The sequence below is a fragment of the Patagioenas fasciata genome, chromosome 9, assembly GCF_037038585.1.
Source record: "Patagioenas fasciata isolate bPatFas1 chromosome 9, bPatFas1.hap1, whole genome shotgun sequence".
Classification (NCBI taxonomy): domain Eukaryota; kingdom Metazoa; phylum Chordata; class Aves; order Columbiformes; family Columbidae; genus Patagioenas; species Patagioenas fasciata.
Window position 1 is genome coordinate 5,697,735 of NC_092528.1, and position 21,276 is coordinate 5,719,010.

The following is a 21,276-nucleotide window of genomic DNA, read 5'->3' on the forward strand; positions in this document are numbered from 1 at the left end:
AGCCGTGCCAGCTCTAACTTCATCCCAGCCCAACTACAACAAATGTCCTTCCCTCGGGACACCACCAAAGCTCCGGTCCAGCCTCGTCTCAACCACAAACCGCAGCGTGGTTTGCAGTAATGAGGGAGACGTAGAAATAAGTGGTATTATTTTACCTCCAATTTTACTTGGCGTGGGGCCCAGCCCTGTCCTTTTCTTGGGGTTCAGATATGTTTATGCATCACCAGCGACCCGTGGTTGGTCAGAGGGTGTGTTAATTTTTATTTCCTCATCGTTGGTGTAATTTTTAGCAGCATCCTCTTTCTGAAAACAGAACAGCCGGGATCCGTAGTGTTGCAATACAACGAACTTGTGATGTGTAATGATAATTCAGCTCATGTCCTGATGATGCGCACTGTAGAAGGCTTTATGCTTTCTGGATAACAAGGATAAAGTCCAAGAGGCACTGGCTTAACTCTGTCCTTTCTGGTAAAGTTGCTCCTGCTCACATGAGCAAGAGCATTGACCTCTGGAATTGCCATCGTTAGTAAGAATTGGCTCTCGCTGTTCAGTCTCAGCTTAGTCAGCCAGATACATGCATTTGGGCATGGGAGGAGCTCTCTTTTCGCACAAAACTGTGCACCAAGGCACTGAGCTATGGATCTAACTGGAGCTTGAAGAAGCATGTGTGTGTATGTAGTGAGAGGGAGGACCCACAGTGTGAATAGGTATGCATTTTCTAACACAAAGTTCGGAAGAGTAGTTGTCTGGCGGATGTTCAAGGGAAGAAGTTTGTTGCACCAAGTTTGTCCCTCCTGGACTCCAAAAGGAAGGCACTTTGCAGCTGGAGGCCACCCAGAATACTTTGTCTTTTCCATCCAAAGCTTCCCTTGGTGGGATGTACTCCTCAGAAAGGAGCATCTTGGAGGTCTGTTGGGTCCTTTGGAGATGAAGGTCTGAGCCTTGAAACCCAGGTGGCCTAGAGGACACATCACCTGCTTCTGCCATTGAGTACCTCCAAGGCAAGTCATGTGTTGGAAGAGTTTCTCCTCCACAGAGCTGCTCTGCATCAGGCCGGAGCAGCAGATCTTGGCCACAGGAGGCAAAGCTGCTGAAGGAGCAACCACAAGATGGGTGCACACCAGGACGTGAATGGAAATCCAGCATGGAGAACGGTAGAATGTGATAGCATCAAAAAGAGTTACAGGAGCTGCTCTGTATGTGGGTATGACTTTCCAGATGACTAGTGGATGGACATCTGGAAATCCAGGAGGTTACTCATAAAGGCTGGAGGACAAGAGGTAACCAGTAAAAGTTACTGCAATCTAAGCCTTTTCCTTCACCCCTGGACTTGCCCTGGTGCCACCTGGGAGGGCAAGGGAAAGAGTTGTGGGGTGAAAACCACGCGTCGCATCACAGCCATCCCCTTGGCAGATAAAGAGTGCACTGGGGATGCAGGTGCAATTTGAGAGGGGAGAGACAAGCAGTGGGTGGTCTGTGCAAAAAAAACCCAAACAAAAAGGCTGGGAACCATGTGCAGAAGGCACCTCTCTATATACTATCTATATACTATCATATGGGCTCTTCCAGCAACTGCTCCTCTGTGGCTTCAACCGATCCTGCATGTTTTCCAAACTTTATTCTGCATCTTTCCCCTTCATCTGTCATGTAGCAACAATACCTTTATCTGCTCTGGATAGTGTTATAGCTACTTAGTTTGTGGAGTCAAGATGTCCAAATATTTTCACCATTACTTATGTTCTCAAATGTCTCTGATTTTTCAGTGGTACTGCGATTTCTAGGTGCTTTCTCAAGATATCCACTAGAAGAGGCATTTTGGAACAAATCAACAAAAAACTATGGAAGAACCATGTGGGACAGTTTCCTGCAAGCCCTTGTGCTTCTTCTTCCCATGGATGGGGACATTGCTGAGACTACCCTGAGTGAGGTAAGGCCTGGTGTGACCCATGGGGAGCTGGGGATGGATTTCAGTGGCATCTATGTGTCCCAACGGAGGAAGACCTTGGAGTGCCACAGCTTCCTGGAGTAAATACAGACAGGAGATCTTTTATTAGGGTCATTATTATAAAAGGCAAGGAAGGTGGGAGCAAGTCAGAGGTGCTCTGGACACAAGAAGTGCTGCTCCTCTGGGAAAGCAGGGAATGAAAGGACGAGAAATAGGAACCAGCCATGCTGAAAGAATGGCTAAAGTAATGCTGGAATCAGCAGCATGGCCATGAATGCCTGTTGGGACCTTCAGCAGCCAGGACAAGCTCACGGTGCCACCATGGAGGTGGTCATTGCCTGCAGGTCTCCAGCAGCCCCTTCCCTGGGGCCCAGAGCCATATCCTTGACCTGGCACTGGGCTCCCACCTGCACTGAAGCCACTATGGCCACCACTACCCACCTGCAGCTCACTGCGACCTGGGGGAGGGAGAAGAGCCAACCTCAGCCAGGAGCCCCCTGTGAGCAAGGCCGTGGCCCTGCTGTGTGGAGGCTGGAGGATACGAGGGAGGAAGGACCTGTGCAGGGGATCCAGAAGATGACAAATCATAGAATGGTCTGGGTTAAACGGACCTTCCCAGTTCCCCCAGTGCCACCCCTGCCATGAGCAGGGACATCTTCACCAGCTCAGGTTGCTCAGAGCCCCGTCCAGCCTGGCCTGGGATGTCTCCAGGGATGGTTCATCCACCACCTCTCTGCCCAACCTGGGCCAGGCTCTCACCACCCTCAGGGCCAACAATTCCTTCCTCATGTCCAGCCCAAATCTCCCTCCTTTAGTTTCAAGCCATCAACCCTTGTCCTGTCACTACAGACCCTGGTAAAATGTCCCTCCCCAGCTTTTTACGAGTCCCATTTTAAGTAGAGAAAAGCCACAATAAGGTGTCCCCAGAGCTTCTCTTCTCCAGCTGAACACCCCAGCTCTCTCAGCCTGTCCTCCCATCAGAGCTGTTCCAGCCTCAGATCATTTCCGTGGCTCCTCTGGCCCCTCTCCAGCAGGTCCGTGTGTGTCCTGTGCTGAGGACCCAGAGCTGGCTGCAGCACCGGTCCTGGCTGCAGGGAGATAAACCAGGAGCGATGCAATGGGATGGAGAAGTTTTGCAGAGGAAGGGGGAGGAAGGTGACAGCTGATCTAAGCTTCCCTTCCCAGGTTCATCCCAAGAACTCAGCAAAGGTGCAGCGTGGTGTTTCCTTTGGGCTGCAGGGCACTTATTGAGCTGCCTGCTGGCTGCCATCAACTTTCTTTGCCCATGCAAGGAGCTTGCCAGATCAAGTGCAAGGAACATTTTCTGCCTTTCAACCCCATTGCCGTTGCCAAGAGAGCACGAGGGAGCGGGCAGGCACGCAGGGTGCTGCAAACCACAGGGTGACGGGCACAACAGTGGTATTTGCTGGCAAACATGCGAAATTCAGGGCTGGACCCAGCGGGGACTTTCTGAGATTAGGCTGAGACAAGGCAGGAGGTGGATAGCACAAAGAAAATAGCCTCTCCTGTGGTGTTTCAGCCCGCAGGGGAATTCAGATGTCACAACTTGGGAATTTTCCGTCTGAAGTACCCTGTAAAATGAAAAGCACCTTGCCCTGCTCTGACTCCTGCCCACGGAGGAGTTCAGTGCCAAAGTGAAAGGCTCCTAAAAATGGGCTGATCCAGGCAGGGGGGGTGATTTAGGAACTATTGAGAAACGAGGAAGGACAAACAGTGTTAGGTCATTGCTTCTGCAAACACAGCCAGGGCTTGTTCCTCTATAAAAGGGAGAGAAAGCGGTTCCAGAGGCATCACAGACCTGGAGGGGACAGTCTGTGACCAAGGCTGCTGCACCCCCTCCTCGGCACCCACCTCCCCGCTCAAGCATGAAACTCATACTCTCCACCGTGCTGTCCTTCGGGATAGTGGGTAAGTGTCTGCTGAAAGCAGTTTGGGGGGAAAAGGAGAGTCCAAACCACCCAGGACCCCAGGCTTTCCCCCTAGACCAGGCTGGTTTAGAGCTGCACCCTGTGCCAGACCCAGGCAGCTGTTAAGGATGCAAAAGCCAAGGAGCTCCTGCCAGATGCTTACTGTGGATTTCTGTCACCGAGGATGGTGTTTGGAGCATGAATAACAGCATTTTTTCACTCGGGCCAGCCCGTGGAGGCTGGAGGGAGGTTTTCAGTTCCCGAGCTGCTGAGCACCCGGCTGGTGAAGAGGAGGCGGGATGCTCAGTACCGACTACAGGAGAGGGTCCCTGCTCCTGCTGCCATTGGGCGAAGGCAAAAATCACCCTCCCGCAAATTCCTGGACAGGAGCTGGGGCTCAGCCAGGGGGGAGAAACTAGAACAAGACCTTGCTGCCAAGCCTGCATGTGTTGGGTTGGACCTGAAGGCAATGACAATAAAATAGAGCTTAAATAATGAAAGACTCTGCATGCTCCCCTCTCCCCTCCTCCATTGCTCCGTCCTGCTGCTGCGGCTGCACTTTGCTCGGTCTCCTGTGTATTTTATGCCTGAATAGTGCTGTTCCAGAGCTGTGTCTGCTTGAAGGGGTTATTTCTCTCCTCTCTCTCTGCTGATGGTTTTGGCAGGTAATGTGCAGGTAGAGAGATTGCTGCTGTCTGTACCCACCCAAGAGAGGAAAGGGGGTTCCCGTTCTTGGAGGAGGCAGCGGGTCTCTTCTGATCCCCCACAAAGCGTGGTGGTGATTAATGTCCTGGGTGGGAAGTCCTTCCCGTGCCACCGGCATCTGGAAGTCCTCGAGCACCTTTGCTGGGCGCTAGCACACAAGGATGTCTTGTTAACGGCGAAGAGTCCCTTCTCCTCCTCTGCACGGAAGGAGTCAAGAGGTTGGCAGGGTTGCGGCTCAAAAATCAAGTATGAGAGAATATTTCAGAGGTGAAAGAGAAAGTGGAAACAGCACAAGTTAATCTGGAGATGTCTGGATGAGATGTGCCACCGAGGGTCTGGAGGGAGCGAGCTGTGCGTACAGTCCTGTCTGGAAGGGGAAGGGTTAAGGTGAATTGTGCAGCACAGGCGGAACTTTAACTGCAAGTTTCCAAAGTTTCTGGTGCTTAGATTGCAGAAGAAGATGTTAGTCTGTGTCCACCTGAGGTCTGTGCTTTGTTCCAGTCCTCCAGAGCAGCCAGTCAGCTGCATTTTCTGGCTGGGGGACTCTTAGGAGAGAGGGCTGTGGAGGTGCTATGGCATCTCTGTTACTGGGGGTAGTGGAGGAGATGAGATATAAAGAGACAGTTAAATGTATCAGATCATCCAGCTGCCAAGGTCATGTGTGGCAATGTACTGGATATACTCTGGCCAGGTCAGAGCTGCTCTCCCTTGGTGGTTATTTGCAAAGACACCGCTTCAGCAGACTGCCTTTTCTCTCCATTTCTGCAAAGTCTTGAGTTCAATTTCTACTGAAATGTCTGGGTTTGTTCTCCTGCTCCTGCGGATGTTGCTGTGAGCTCAGGCTGCTTGAATCGCGGTGCCGTGACATCCATTACCCAGGGACAGGAATGATCCTCCCAAATGTTGGACTAGATGACCTTTGAAAGCCCTTTCCAACCCAAACTATTCTATGATTCTATGATTTCTGAAAGCCCACATGTCAGACAAGAAAGAAACAGCCTTTCTGCATGACTTACATGTGTCAGGGAGACCCATCCCTCGGAGCCAGGACTGCAGGGAACCAGAGACCCTGTATTCACAGAGATGCTTTTTCTCTCCACATGGTGCCTTTCTCTCTCTGACACTATCTATTTCTGGTTCTTTCTACAGCTCTGTGTCTCGCTGCTCCCCAGAAGGCCAGCGTCAGATGGTGCACAATATCCTCAGCAGAAGAGAACAAATGCAATAATCTACGGGAGCTCATGCAACAAGAGAGCGTTGCGTTGAGTTGCGTGCAGAAATCAACGTACCTCGACTGCATAAAAGCCATTTCGGTGAGCGGGCAGCAGATATTAATATCTGTGCTGGGCACTGGGGATGTTTCAGCAGCTTGGGGAAGGTTGGGGTTTCCTTTGAGTCACTGGTTGGTACCTGTGATCCCCCTGTGGAGAAGGACTCATCCACAAGGATCCAAGAGAGATTCCAGAGAAACGTTTTCCCTCATGCGTCCTTGCTCTTTGTTTATTGACCGAAATCTTTTTGTTGTTTAGAATAATGAAGCTGATGGTATTAGCTTGGACGGTGGTCAAGTTTTTGAGGCCGGCCTTGCCCCCTACAAGCTGAAGCCCATTGCTGCTGAGGTCTACGAACAAAGCGGAGGTACATCTTCATGCAATATTTTTAATCCAAGGGGTGGTAACAAACTGGTAGTGCACAGGCCAGCCTTTTCAAGCAGGGCTACCACATGGTTTCTGTTGGGTGTCCGAGATGTTGCTCCTGGTTTCCAGACCCCAGAGGGAAAGGGGTGGGGGGAAGTTACACCAGAATGTGAATCATCACCCATGGCCATAGAGTCGCTGCAATGGAAGGGGGAAGAGCCAGTGTCCCAACTCTGACATTAGCTGCAATGAAAGTCATTGATCCCATGATGATGTGGTGGCCAAGGGAGGAGAGCGCTGGGAGCAGAAATCATGGTCATCCCAAAGTGTGGCATAAAAATAGTGCTGGTCCCAGAGATCTGCTGCTTTCAGTGACCTTGGACTATGTCGGTAAAACACTGAACTAGATGGCACAGATAACCTGTGTATCTTCCTGTGCAATCATCAAAACAAAACAGAACAAAAATATTTTTTTGTTATGCAGGTAACAGCAAAACAGCGTTGCCATTAGTGGTTGTGGAGGAACACCTGGTTGAGATTACTGAGGCATTAGATGCAGGCAATGCACTGAAAAAAGAAGAAAAGCATAAAAAGTGCTCCTCAGCAATCCCTGCTGAGAAGGGTTTGCTCTGTTGCTCCATCCCTGGTCACTTTCTGTATGGTCCTTCCTCTCTTCCATCTTCCTCTTGGGAGCTGAACGGATGATATTTCTCCATTTTTGTCTTTCTTGCCTCATGTAATCCCATCACGTTCAAAGCTTCAGATCTCTTCTTGCCTCTGCCCTGGAGTTCATCCTCTTTGTACACAACATTCAGGATCAAAGCAACACGGCAGAGCCATTCCCAACACAGTAGCTAAGAAAACACAGATATTAAACGGAGGGCTGTGGCCTCTACCACCCATGAAACTAAGTCACCTTATTCATTTGTAGCAACTAAGTATAGTTTTAAAGACTTAGTGTGGAATTTTTCTTGCAAGGCTTACATGTGTGCTTCAGTAGGCAACGGCATTTGAGAAAAGCCTTGCCAAGGAAGATTTGCCAAAAAACTCTTTGAAGCATCCTTACAAAACTATGGGCATGTCTGACATCTGTCCAGTGGCAAAACGCTTTGTGTGTGACAGTATTTTCAGTTCACTTACCATTACAAGCTGTAATGCACAGCGTTGGTTTGATATTGGCAGTGTAGCTCTTCCCTAAGAAAACGGGAAAAACATGGGTGTTTGAGCAAAGTTACTAATTATTTGGAGGTGCGGTGCTTTATTCTCTGAAAGGAGGGGTTTGCCTGGATTTGAAATGTTCCTGCTTTTCTGTTGCTTCCCTGCTTTTTCCCGCTTTGTAGGCTCCACAACCAGCTACTACGCCGTGGCCGTTGTGAAGAAAGGAACAGACTTCACAATTGATAACCTGCAGGGCAAGACCTCCTGCCACACGGGCCTGGGCAGGTCTGCGGGCTGGAACGTCCCGATCGGGACCCTCATCCGCCGGGGAGACATCCAGTGGGACGGCAAAGACTCGGGCTCCATCGAGCAAGGTGGGGTGGGAAGTGGGGAGATCGATGGGCTGATGTTCAGACGGGGTTGGTGGTACGGTGAAAACCACGTTGGCCGACCTTCTGTAGAGGTCCAGAGGTGCCTCGCAGAGCAGTTGTGTCGCTGACGTTTTTTGGGCATCCCCTCCCTTCCAAGTCCTTGTAAAAGTGAATTTTAGACCAACTATTGCTTCTTTCTCATCCATAGCCGTGGCCAATTTTTTCTCTGCCAGCTGTGTGCCTGGTGCCACCAGTGAACAAAAACTGTGCCGCCAGTGCAAGGGGGACGCCAAAACCAAATGCTCCCGCACAGGACCTTATTCTGGATATTCTGGAGCTTTTCAGTGAGTGAAAATATTTCCTTTGGGAAAGGAACATACACGAGTGGTCGTCACACCAGAGAGGGCTGTGTTATAACCAAGGGGTCCTGAGGAGACTGGATTGATAGAACAACTGGGTGTGCTGGTAATTAAAGATCCATTTAGTAACAATAGGCAGGCAGCTAATGGGAGATGAGAGAGGCAGCTGGGCTGTACAGTTTTGCATAGAGTGAAGACTACACAGCATCAGCGTTGCGCTAAGTCCAGCTGGGATTCTTGAGCATCACTTCTCTGCCATGACATTTCCTTCCCTGCCAGCGTAGCTTTTATTTGGGAAGACTATTGCTCCATGCTTGCAGTTTGTGCTGAAGCAGGAGATATGTCTGGTTTTTGGTTTTGTTTTTTAACATCTCCTCTGTTCCTCCCACCTGCAGCTGTCTGAAAGACGGAAAAGGAGACATCGCTTTTGTGAAGCACACAACTGTTCAAGGTAGGCCCGTGAGATCTCCTTTGGTTCTCTCCTTTCCAGTCCGACCTCTCACTGCCACTCCATCCTGCAATTAGTCTACACCATGCAGACTTTCCATCTCCTCCAGGTTTGCCCCAAACCTCTTCTCCTTTCATCTCCATAAACATGTTTTGCACACTGTGGACTGACTCATCCCTGTTACTGAAAAATAGGATTGTGGTGGGGCCCACTTTTTTAAAGTTTTTATTTGTGCGTTCTTCTTTGAAGAAGGAAAACCTGCTTGATTTAAGTTACTGTTGATGCTATATCTCAGAACCAGTTGTAACATTACCGCAGCAAAGGCAGAGAGAGAAATTGTGTGGGTAATTATGCTCACCCGTCCCTCTGGGAGGGTTTCTGGAGGGAATTCAGCCCAGGAGTTCCCCAGCTTTGCATCTCTCAGGGATGGAAGATGCCCTGGCACACCCAGGACATGCAGGGAGCTCAGTGAAGGGCCACCAAGATGGCCATGGAGCAGGGACACTTGTCCTGTGAGGAGATGCTCAGCAGGGTAGCCTTGGTCAGCCTGGGGAAGAGGTGGTTTTGGGGGCACCTCAGGGCAGCCTGCCTGTGCTTACAAGGAGCTTAGCAAGAACATGCAGCCAAGATCTTTATGGAGGTGGACAGTGGAAAGATGAGAAACAGTAAACATAAGCTGAAGCAAGAGAGGTCTGGACCAAATATTTTTTCCCTCTGAGGACAGTCAGAGAGTGGAACAGGTCATCCAGGGTAGCTGTGCACCCTCCATCCTTGGAGGTTTTCAAGATTCACCAGGAACAACCTGACCTCAGGGACTTGGACCAGAGATCTTCAAAGGTCCCTTCCCACCTGAATTGTCCTGTGATCTCTGGCCTGGGCTCTGTTTTTAGCCGTGACACTGGCTGCCTACTGGCCTTCATGGACCATGTGCAGCTCCTGACCTGTTCAACCCATTTTCATGGTGATTGTAAATCTATTTGTACATGCCTGGATGTCTCGGCACTACTGCCACATAAATCTTCTTACTGTCGGGTTCGTTATGACAGAGGCAGCGGTAATTTCTCTTTCACCAGCACATCTTTTCTGCATTGCCTTCATATGACCACAACAACCCCATTGCCAGTGCAAAGCGGGTGTGTGCAACCTGTCTCCTGCAAAGAATTATCCCCTGAACTTCTGCATAAACAAATTAATTACAAAACTAACCCAGACTCTCTCTTTTTTTGTCCGTTTTAATATTGATGTAACTCACAGTTCCTCCCTTCCTGCAGAAAATGCCCCAGAGGAGAAGGATGAGTACGAGCTGCTGTGTCTGGATGGCACCCGTCAGCCCGTGGACAACTACAAATCCTGTCACTGGGCCAGGGTGCCTGCTCACGCTGTGGTGGCTCGGGACGATAGCAAGGTTGATGACATCTGGGCCTTCCTCTCAAAGGCACAGGTATCGTCATCTCTCCTTCCCCTAGCATCCTCTCTTCTGTCCTCTGTCTTTCCCTCTTCTCTCCAGCTTTCCAAGAGCTTCAATATAACCATTTCCTGATTATTTCTCCCCCATGACAGGAAAGATTTGGCGTGGGCACAAGCAGCAGCTTCCATCTCTTTGGGCCACCTGGCAAGAAGGAACCAGCCCTCAAAGACATGCTTTTCAAAGACTCTGCCATCGGGCTGAAGCGTATCCCGTCACTGATGGATTCCCAGCTCTACCTGGGCTTTGAGTACCACAGTGCCATCCAGAGCCTTCAGAAAGGTAGGCAGGACACAAAATAGTGGTGTTGCGTCAGTGTGAGCTGCACCGAAGAGATGGATCAGCAAATACATCTAGGGAAAGAACAGCAAGTTTTCAAACACACACATTATTCTCTGCAAAATATTTCCTGTAAAAGGCATTATCTTTAAGAATCACACAGTCTTCACAGCCTTCACTTACATCAACAAAATGAATTAGTTGATTCCGAAGTCAAAATAACATCGTCACCAACAAAGGTGGAAAATTTACACGCATTCCACCCCTCGTCCCTTCACCACGATTACAACCACAAAAATTGGCCACGGTTATTCAGCTGGTGGTAGGGACTGGGCATGGTCAAAACTGATGATTAGAAAAGCCATTTGTGGGACTTAAGAGGAAGGAACACACCAGGACACCAGGTCCAGGATTGGCCACCTGAGGGAAACAGTGTCCTTTATTTCCATCTGGAACCATCAAGCATTTACCGATGCCCAGCTGGCTTTCTGAGAGTCAAACGTTCCACAAATAACCTCCAAAATCCACTTCAAATGTATAATTGCTCAGAGATCTCTGTGGTAGTCTCGGCTGCTATGGCATTTATAGAAAGGAGCACGTGGACTCATGTAGCACAAAACCAGATTATTTAAACATCACTTCACAGAAACGTAACTAGGTTGTATTTTTCCAGCTCAGTCTGGTCTTAGTCTCATGGTTTGTCTGGGCTGTGAGGTCTGGAGAAACACCAAATATATTATAGGCAGCAATACCAAGTACTACTAACACATGGTGGTTTTAGTGGTTGCGATATTTTAGCCAACACAAATCTGAGTGAACAGCTTGTCTCATGCAGAAAGTCTCCTTTCTGACCTGCAAGTTGGGTTTTTTGAGCACCCTTCAGCTTAAGAATCATCTATTCTATTCACGCCAGCTTATTAAACATGAGCATCTTACTTGGGGCAGCAGTGGGTTTGTGTGTACAGATGGTTTCATGACTCAGTTTTTTGGTGGCGTTATTGTTCTCTGGGCTTATTTTTCCTCTGGTTTTCCAGACCAGCTGAGCTCCAACAACCGGGAAAAAAAGATGCGGTGGTGCGCGGTGGGCAAGAACGAGAAGAGCAAGTGTGACCTCTGGAGCGTGGTGAGCAACGGGGAGGTGGAGTGCACCGTGGCGGACGACACCAAGAGCTGCATCGTGAAGATCATGGTATGGCTGGTGTTTTCCTCCTTTTCTTCTCCCTGTGAACCTTTCGGCATATCTTCTCTCAGCCTGGGAATAGATGGGGAAGATTTTGAAATAAAATATTGGGAGTTTTGTGAGAAAGACCAGTGGGCAGAAACCAACATCATCACAGGGAAAAGGCTCAACTAGTTTTTCATCAATTAACATTTTTCAAAGAAACATTTATTGAGGTTTCTTAAATAAAAAGCACTTTTCTGGAGCGAAGTAACTTTTTAATTGTAAAAGGAAGGTGAGATACAGGTTTTGCAAAGGGCAGAGTAAAATGATTGCCTGTTTAGAAGAGGAGTGAGTGGTTCCACAGCGCAGGCGAGGATGCTGGTGGCAGCTTGGAGGGCTGGGTCGGTACCACAAAGACAACACAAAATGCAAACTTGGAAGGACAGGTGAGATAAGGAAATTCGTTTGACAGGGAAACAGGCGAGGAGAGACACATGCCAGAGCCCGCGAGTGTCTGGGGAGGGACAATTTGAAAACTCCCTTTGCATCAGTGAGACATTGCCTGTCCATACGCTAAGGGGTGGCTTCCAATGTCCCCTTGGCCCCAAGCCCTTCTCCCTTAATCAACTGCTTCATTTACAACCTGATTTCTGAAAAATGCTGCTCTGGGGACATACAACATTGTTTCATCTCTGCTCTGGGACATACAGCATCATTGCGGCACCCTTTTCATTGCAGAAAGGTGAAGCAGATGCGATCAGCTTGGATGGAGGTTTTGTCTACACGGCCGGAGTGTGTGGCTTGGTGCCAGTGATTGGAGAAAGCTATGATGGTAAGCACCGCCTGGGATGTACCTCCAGATTCAAAACACGGGATGAATGGCTGACACTGGAAGCTGTGCTGCCATCCAGAGACCTGGACAGGATGGAGAGCTGGGCGGGGAACAATTTAATGAAATAGAACAAGGGCAAGTGTAGAGTCTTGAATGTGGGCAGGAACAGCCCCAGGTTCCAGTGTAAGCTGGGGAATGACCTATTAGAGAGCAGTGTAGGGGAAAGGGACCTGGGGGTCCTGGGGACAGCAGGGTGAGCATGAGCCAGCACTGGGCCCTTGTGGCCAGGAAGGCCAATGGTACCTGGGGTGGGTTAGAAGGGGGTGGTCAGTAGGTCAGAGAGGTTCTCCTGCCCCTCTGCTCTGCCCTGGGGAGACCACACCTGGAATATTGTGTCCAGTTGTGGCCCCTCAGTTCCAGAAGGACAGGGAACTGCTGGAGAGAGTCCAGCGCAGCCACCAAGATGCTGAAGGGAGTGGAGCATCTCCCGTGTGAGGAAAGGCTGAGGGAGCTGGGGCTCTGGAGCTGGAGAAGAGGAGACTGAGGGGGGACTCATTCCTGGGGATCAATATGGAAAGGGGCAGTGTCAGGAGGATGGAGCCAGGCTCTTCTGGGTGACAACCAGTGACAGGACAAGGGGCAATGGGTGCAAACTGGAACACAGGAGGTTCCACTTAAATTTGAGAAGAAACTTGTTTGGGGTGAGGGTGTCAGAGCCTGGCCCAGGCTGCCCAGGGAGGTTGTGGAGTCTCCTTCTCTGCAGACATTCAAACCCGCCTGGACACCTTCCTGTGGAACCTCAGCTGGGTGTTCCTGCTCCATGGGGGGATTGCACTGGATGAGCTTTCCAGGTCCCTTCCAACCCCTGACATTCTGGGATTCTGTGAATTATTCTGAAATACAGAAAGCAGCCTCAGTGCTGCATCCCACAGAAAACACGTGGCGCTCGGAGACACCTCTGCTCACACGCCTCACCTTGCCACGGCAGTGGGACAGCCCTGGGACAGGGGGCATTGACAGTCAGGAAAACAGTGACCTCCAGCTTTTCTTCTTCATTTTAATCCTGATGTCCATGTCCTTTAGCACCAGCCTCAGTAAAACTGGTTGTTTAAGCTCAGAGGAGCAGATGGAGGCTGAGCTTTGTTCCTCTGATGCACAAGGTGTTACCTGAAATACTCACTTATAGAATTTTCTCCAGAAATTAGTCAGCTGGATCCTTTTTTGGTTTTGCCGTATCTTTTACCTAATATCTTCTTCTTTTTCCCTCCCTCAGATGAGCGCGAATGCAGCAAAGCAGCAGGAGAACCAGGTAATTACTACCAACAGGGGGACAGAAAACAGTCATGGTGGATATAAATAGATATAAATATATATAATAGAAATAAAATAGAAATAGAAATAAATAGAAATAAAAATAGAAATAGAAATTATAGATATAAAATATACATGCATTCATGAATGGAGAATAAATGGCTCATCTCCACACAAAAAGCCTCCGTGCCCGATGTAGATATTAAAAATTTGGGAGAGAAATTTAGTAGTTAGATGGGAAGTTTGGGTCTGCAAGCAGATATCAAGGCAAAGCATACGGTAGTGGCAGAGATTTGTGTTTAGTTGTTGCGGTCACACCATAACGGTGCTGGGGCTGCGAACAGGGAAAGAGGTCTGGGCTGTAGCACTAGGAAATTGTTCTTTATAGAGATGTGAAGCAGGAGAGGAGGAAAGGTTTTTGCCCTTGGCTAGATAAATCATCACGTGTGATGCTTCTTGCATACCCAAGTGTCAGAGTTTTGGGGAGAAATATCAGGTATAATAATTTCCCAGGAGTGCGGTGGGAATAGATGCATCACATCTGCAAGTTCTTCTGTTGTCGCTGCGTGGCAAAGAATTTATAAGTGTGAAGTATTTCTGCTGCGCTGTTCATAGGTGCCCTCTCCCAGTGAGATCCTTGGGTCAGTCCTTAATTCTCCCATATTATTTTACCTTCTGAAAGCTTCCTACTTTGCCGTGGCTGTTGTGAAGAAATCTGACGGCGGCATCACGTGGAACAATCTGCAAGGCAAGAAGTCGTGCCACACGGCTGTCGGGAGGACGGCCGGCTGGAACATCCCCATGGGCTTGATTCACAACAAGACGGGGAACTGCAATTTCGGTGAGTCCAGTCGTGCACCCATTTCCCCGAGCTTGCAAAAATATCTTCTCACTCTTCCTCTGTTATTCAAAGTTTCATCTGCCTCCCAGCAGGAGGTGGGAAATGGAGAAGACTCTGTTGTTTAAGGTTTCACTGAACAAAGTTTTGGGTTGTTGGTGAGCGTTTCGGAGTAAGGCAGGGTGCATCAGCTGCTTTGGGGGACTTTGGTTTCTTTTCACATCTCTCCCTTTAACCCCAGGTTCCAGTATAAGTTGGGGAACGAGCTGTTGGAGGGCAGTGTAGGGGAAAGGGAGCTGGGGGTCCTGGGGAGAGCAGGGTGAGCATGAGCCAGCACTGGGCCCTTGTGGCCAGGAAGGCCAATGGTACCTGGGGTGGGTTAGAAGGGGGTGGTCAGTAGGTCAGAGAGGTTCTCCTGCCCCTCTGCTCTGCCCTGGGGAGACCACACCTGGAATATTGTGTCCAGTTGTGGCCCCTCAGTTCCAGAAGGACAGGGAACTGCTGGAGAGAGTCCAGCGCAGCCACCAAGATGCTGGAGGGAGTGGAGCATCTCCCGTGTGAGGAAAGGCTGAGGGAGCTGGGGCTCTGGAGCTGGAGAAGAGGAGACTGAGGGGGGACTCATTCGTGGGGATCAATATGGAAAGGGGCAGTGTCAGGAGGATGGAGCCAGGCTCTTCTGGGTGACAACCAGTGACAGGACAAGGGGCAATGGGTGCAAACTGGAACACAGGAGGTTCCACTTAAATTTGAGAAGAAACTTGTTTGGGGTGAGGGTGGCAGAGCCCGGCCCAGGATGCCCAGGGAGGTTGTGGAGTCTTCTTCTCTGCAGACATTCAAACCCGCCTGGACACCTTCCTGTGGAACCTCAGCTGGGTGTTCCTGCTCCATGGGGGGATTGCACTGGATGAGCTTTCCAGGTCCCTTCCAGTCCCTGACACTCTGGGATTCTGATTCTGTGATTTGCAGCAGCTCAAAAGGTGTTGCCAAAAAGGGGAATGCAGGCTGCTGCAGGCATAGGGGCCCTGGTGCTTGTGCAGGGTGTGGAGTGTGGGTAAAAGGTGGATTTGTGAATCACAAAGGGAAGGGAAGGGAAGGGAAGGGAAGGGAAGGGAAGGGAAGGGAAGGGAAGGGAAGGGAAGGGAAGGGAAGGGAAGGGAAGGGAAGGGAAGGGAAGGGAAGGGAAGGGAAGGGAAGGGAAGGGAAGGGAAGGGAAGGGAAGGGAAGGGAAGGGAAGGGAAGGGAAGGGAAGACAGAGGCTGATCTTTGCTCAATAAACTTAACGAGACTGATCTGACTGCCTGAGAATAAGGAGGTAAAAGTCTACATTGATTCTGCAACTCAGAGATTGTTCAGAAAGTTGGTTTTCTATCGGTATTAGGGTCCAACAGAAATAATCTGGAAATATTATCAAGCGTGGCAAATTAAGCATATAATTATTAAAAGGAAATCTCTAGCTGCAAGAGAAGATACACATTAGCAAATTTTACAGTCAGCCTCTCCATCCTCCTGCCTGTATTTTCCCCCATCCCACAGAGCTCCGGCATTGCTGCCAAATGCTTGGGTTGGCGCTGTGTGAGCTGGGAATGGTTTGCAGCACAAAAACATCCTTCTTTTCATGCCAAGATAGTACCTAGCGCAACTCGGCAAGAACCAATTTTCCTGATGAAAACTGGGTGCGCACAATTTGCCGTCTGCCGAAGCGCACTCCTCCTCATGGCCCGTTTCCCGCGACCGCTAATACGAATTCAGCGTGAGAACGCGTTGCTTAAAGAAACCCAATTTTTTCAGTGCGGGGAAGTGATTTGCTTGTTTGTTTGTTTGTTTTTCCCCTATTTCTGCCTTCAGATGAGTTCTTCAGCGAGGGCTGCGCTCCCGGGTCTCCTCCCAACTCCCGCCTGTGCCAGCTGTGCCAGGGCTCCGGGGGGCTCCCGCCAGAGAAATGCGTCGCCAGCAGCCACGAGAAATACTACGGATATACCGGAGCTCTCCGGTAGGTAGTGGCAACACTCTCAAGTACTCTGGGGCTAATCACAGAGCAGGTAGATCCTGTAGGGGGTGCAACCTCATCTTGACGCTAATTTGCTTTTTCTCCACTGCTGAAGGTATATATATATATATATATATATATATATTTGTATACACCTGTAACTTAAACACATTTTTTCTTTATGTGACTTCCTGCAAAACATGTTCTTGTTCTGTAAAATTAATATCCTGGTGTCTCCAGGCGAAATTGTAGAGACACAAGGGTTTGGCCAGACATCCCACAATGGCAGCAGTGCGAGGCTTTTAATGCGAATAGGAGTGTTACATGATGGCACCAGACACCCCCTGTTAAAAATGCCACTTGCCTTAGTTGAAATGAGCGGTCCTTTAAAAAGTGGAGAGACCAGAGATCAGCCCCAGCGCCATCTTCACCCACTCAGAGTCAGCTCAAGTCCGAGTAGTTCAGATTTGATTTGATTTGCATGAATTTAAAAAGAGAATGAATCTTGTTTCATTTACCTCTAACAGCAAAGAGACCCCACGTCAGGGTTTGCAGTCATTTTGGTGCAAGTTGGTGTTTTTACAAAGCTGTGAACATGTGCAGGTATTGCAGAAAGTAACACAAATTCTGAGCCTGGCCAAACAATGAAATGAATTGGCTACTTATCATGTGGGAAGGATACGTGTTTTTTTTCCAGCATGTGTTAAAAGATTGTGTTTCAGACACCCTTAAAATACTCATGTCAGGGCTCCTAGACCTGGCTGGCCTTGGAGATTACTCTTACAAAATAAGATATAGATCAGAATCCAACCTGTGGGAAAGGGCCAGGGTTCAAGCACCCACATCACTTGCCTTTTTTTGCATTTCCCAGGTGTCTGGTCGAGCGGGGAGATGTGGCCTTTATTAAACATTCAATTGTCGAGGAGAATGTTGACGGTACGTGTTTGTTCTGTTGCTCGGGACTTGGCAGGGCTGCCTTTCCCTATCTGCATCATTTTTGTTCCCAGTGCAGAAGGCAATATCAGACTTTACCTCCTTGTCCTCTCAATCTCAACCCTTTTACAGGAGAAGCAAAATTCAAACATCAGCAGGTGCTGTCTGCCCAGGATGGCTCTTCCCAGGCATTTCTACAGGGACACTTCCCCACTAATTACTGTTTAATTCCAGCTGCACAGTTATTTAGGTGGTCTCTTAACCCCAGCCACCTGCCTCCACACCTGTGTGCAGCACCCTGGCTCCCTTCTTGCCCAAAAACCAGAAGTGCAGTTGACATTTCTGAAAACAGCAGCTGAGGTTTCCACTCATTTGTAAAAAAAAATGCAGGGAAGGAGATGTAACTAAATCTCCCAGTTTGACTCGTCCCATTGATTGTTCCTGAGTTTTCTCACAGTCTCGTTCGTACCTGCCGAGTGTCCCAGCGCCAGGGCACACTCAGGCAGGACAAATGTCTCGCGTGGGTGTGGGGAGGCCAACGTTCTTCTGCTCCACGAGGACTCAGAACATCCAAACCAATTCTCTTTGAAGGCAAAAATAAAGAAGACTGGGCCAAAGGTCTGAAGATGGACCAGTTTGAGTTGCTGTGCACTAATGGGCAACGGGCGAATGTCATGGCTTACAGGGAGTGTCACCTGGCCAAGGTTCCTACCCACGCTGTGGTCACGCGTCCCGAGAAAGCAAAGAAAGTCCGCGAGCTGCTGGAGAGACAGGAGGTCGGTAGTGCTGGCAGCGGAAGGAACGTTTTGGGGTTGCTTTTATGTTGAGAGTAATGATGCTCGGAGTTTCACCGAGCTGGATCGCACTGGCTGCTGTTGTTCACGCTGTACTGGTGTCACACGAGATCCTCTGGCCGTGCCCTTGCACTTGGTCTCTAAAATGAAAAATTGTTTAAATGGTTTGAATATTGGGCCCAATGCACAGTAACTTTACTTTCTGGAGAACTCTAGTGTAGTAGACCTTGGCACTACTGCTGTTTCTTCTGACGTCAGAGGCAAGAGTCCACTGGGTCTTATAAATATAAATGATCAGGTCCCCATACTCAGAACTCCCCTCACTCAGTCACAAGCAGATTTATGTGACCCCCACATCAATTGTTTGCACTTACTTCAAGAATTTATCACAAAATAAGATAAAGCTATATTTTACTATGCCCTCCAGCGTACACACAGTCCCACAGCTACTGCTGTACATGTGGCCAGGTTAAACCAGCCTGAAAACTTTAATATTTGCTCCACTGTCAGGGTTTGCTGCCTTGGGCAGTCACGTTCTTTCGCTTCCAGCTCATGGTTAAGGCACAGGATCTGTGGGCAGCATCTGCCGATGGGCTCTCCGTGCAGTGACGTTAAATGGCCATGTCGCCACTGAGAGCCTCCTCCTCTAACCACACTGTCAGAAGATTCAGTCCTAAATTTCTGGAGCTCAGCTGTGGGCTCTCCAGGCTGATGGTGAAGTGCTAGGACCAAGATCTAGGCTTGTGCAAGCTGAATCTTGCCAGCTTTCTACTTTTTACACGCTCTTTGCCTTTGTTTCAGAAATTGTTTGGGACGAAAGGAGTCGACACAGACAGGTTCAAGATGTTTGAGTCTGAAACCAAGGACCTTCTGTTTAAAGACTTGACCAAGTGTCTGGTCAAACTCCGCGAGGGAATCACGTACAAGGAGTTCCTGGGAGATCAATACTACGCTTCAGTCGCCAGCCTCAACACCTGCAATCCATCAGGTAACGGCAACAGCCCCGCGACCAACTCCATGAATTGCAGTTCTCAGCCTTGCAGGCGCAGACAGCTTCTTCTGTAGCTGCCCGCTTAATTTTTTAAACCAAAATGAGGATAACTGTCAGGGCGCAGTGCAATCAGTGCTCAATACACATTTTTCCCTGGCACCCTGAATATATTTCACATGCACCGATGTTGTTGGCACGTCAGGTTGTGTGCTGGTGGGATGAAAAGCAGGATCTGACCTTCTCCGCTTCCCTTTCCCTTTCCAGATCTCCTCCAGGTGTGCACTTTCCTGGAGGACAAGTAGCGAGATGGGAAGGACCCTTTGCTGGAAGGGAAGGAAACTTCAAGCCACGACTCCTCTCGTGCCCTCAGCACCCACCACCCACCCGCCGAGGGGCCTCTGCCTCCCCTGCTTTCTCTGCCCTTCCTCATCGCTCTCAAAGCGGCCGCTGGAGGCTTCACCCTTCTCTGCTGCCACCACAGCAAGAAATAAAATCTTAAATCCAAAGGGGTGTCCTGAGGTTTTTCCAAATGATCCTTATTCCTGGGTGTCTCTCACTGGAGCACGGTGCCAGGTTTGGTGGTTGCATTTAAGGTTTTCCTGCCCATTAGAGAAGTTGGTTTCAATGTTTGCTGAAGCGAAATGGATTAAATACGCCCTGGAGCCTAATGAACAGATGTTTTGTACTCTCTGTGCTTTTGTTTCACCCAGCTCATCCCGTTTTCTCCCCAGCAGGTAAGGTTGCCCCGTATGGTTGGGACACAGGAGGAGGGAGAGCTGGAGGGTGATGTGGGGCAAGTTCCTTTCCCCAGGTTTCCCACAGCAGACATTCAGGCATGGAATCCAGAAATTCCTCTAAAATAAGTAATTTATTCCCAAGGCGCAGCGTAGAGCAGCTCGAGCCGGTGCCTCCTGGACAGGAACCCTCAGCAGGAAAAGACTTGGACAATTCCACCCCCAATCCCACAGCTGCAAACAGGCCCGTCCTGTCCCTTCACTGGCCGCAGCTCCCCTGGTCTTCCAGCTTGAAGACTCTGAGGCCTTTTTTACACAATGGAAAAGAAATTCCAAAGGTTCACAGCTTGAAGAAATTCTGCTGAGCAAACTTACTTAGGATAAGCGGGTTCTACACAAGCAGTTTCTGACCAAATTCCATCAGAAGCAGCACAGCAAATAATTCCATAAGCTCAGGCGGTCTGTGCCCTAACAGATGGAAAAGGAAAAATATCAAACCAAACAAAAAATATACAGTGGTTGTAAGGTGGAAAGTGTGAATAGAAACCACTGGACGTGACCCGAATCCTTAACTAATCGTAGGTAATTATAATATTAAAATACACCCTTGCCTTGCGAGTAATGAGCACGCTAATTAGGAAACCTCCCTACATTTTAAAAATGTGACACTAGATGCATGGGCACAGAGTGTGATTGTGGGCGGCAAAGGAAATTGTTATTCACGGATCAGCTGTGTCTTGTAACCACAAATATCAGCGGAATCGGGCCCAGGGGGTGCTGGCTGCAATAAATTATTTGTCCCCGATTCTGCAGGATTGAAATAAACCCAACTATCAGCTCTGGGTGCAGCTTGGCTGGTTGAACGCTGGCTGCTGATCCCACATTTACCCTGTTTCCCTGAAAATAAGACAAGGCCTTATATTAAGTTTTGTTCCAAAAGGTGCATTAGGTCTTAGGGGGTGTCTTATTTTTCCATGAACAACAATCTACATTTATTCAAATACAGTCATGTCGACATCTTCTGGAACATCATCATAACTCTCCAAACCCCATCTGTCCTGCTGCATTCCATTGCCAATTAATATTATTTTTTACACATATCGAAGCTGCCAAATTAATGTACACTGTGATTAAGTTATAAAAGATGTACCCATCATTAACCAATTGACATGAGACAAACGCTTTCTGACCACCTAAAAAACAAGAGGATATTTTTCAAGTTTTAGCTCCTTCTCCATGACAAGAGGGAGACAGAAGATTAAGCAATAACATTGTTTAGAAGCAGAGTGCTTAGCTTACATTTAACTAATAATTAATAGGTGTATTGTAAGTAAGAAACTAAACAATTATAACTAACTACATCAATTGTTTGTTAGTATAGATGTATGTAAACATTTTC

The 21,276-nt window shown here is 48.9% G+C and overlaps 1 protein-coding gene across 1 annotated transcript; it reads left to right on the top strand.

The window, feature by feature from the left end:
* The first annotated feature begins 3,720 nt into the window (after positions 1-3,720).
* TF (transferrin) lies at positions 3,721-19,649 on the top strand. Its single transcript, XM_065844415.2, has 17 exons — positions 3,721-3,874; positions 5,728-5,891; positions 6,108-6,216; positions 7,556-7,747; positions 7,953-8,088; positions 8,499-8,554; positions 9,823-9,992; positions 10,112-10,298; positions 11,330-11,484; positions 12,196-12,289; positions 13,563-13,598; positions 14,283-14,441; positions 16,284-16,428; positions 17,297-17,361; positions 17,950-18,134; positions 18,954-19,140; positions 19,408-19,649. The coding sequence occupies exons 1-17, from the start codon at positions 3,832-3,834 to the stop codon at positions 19,443-19,445; spliced, it is 2,121 nt and encodes a 706-aa protein (XP_065700487.1). The 5' UTR covers positions 3,721-3,831; the 3' UTR covers positions 19,446-19,649.
* Positions 19,650-21,276: the final 1,627 nt, after the last annotated feature.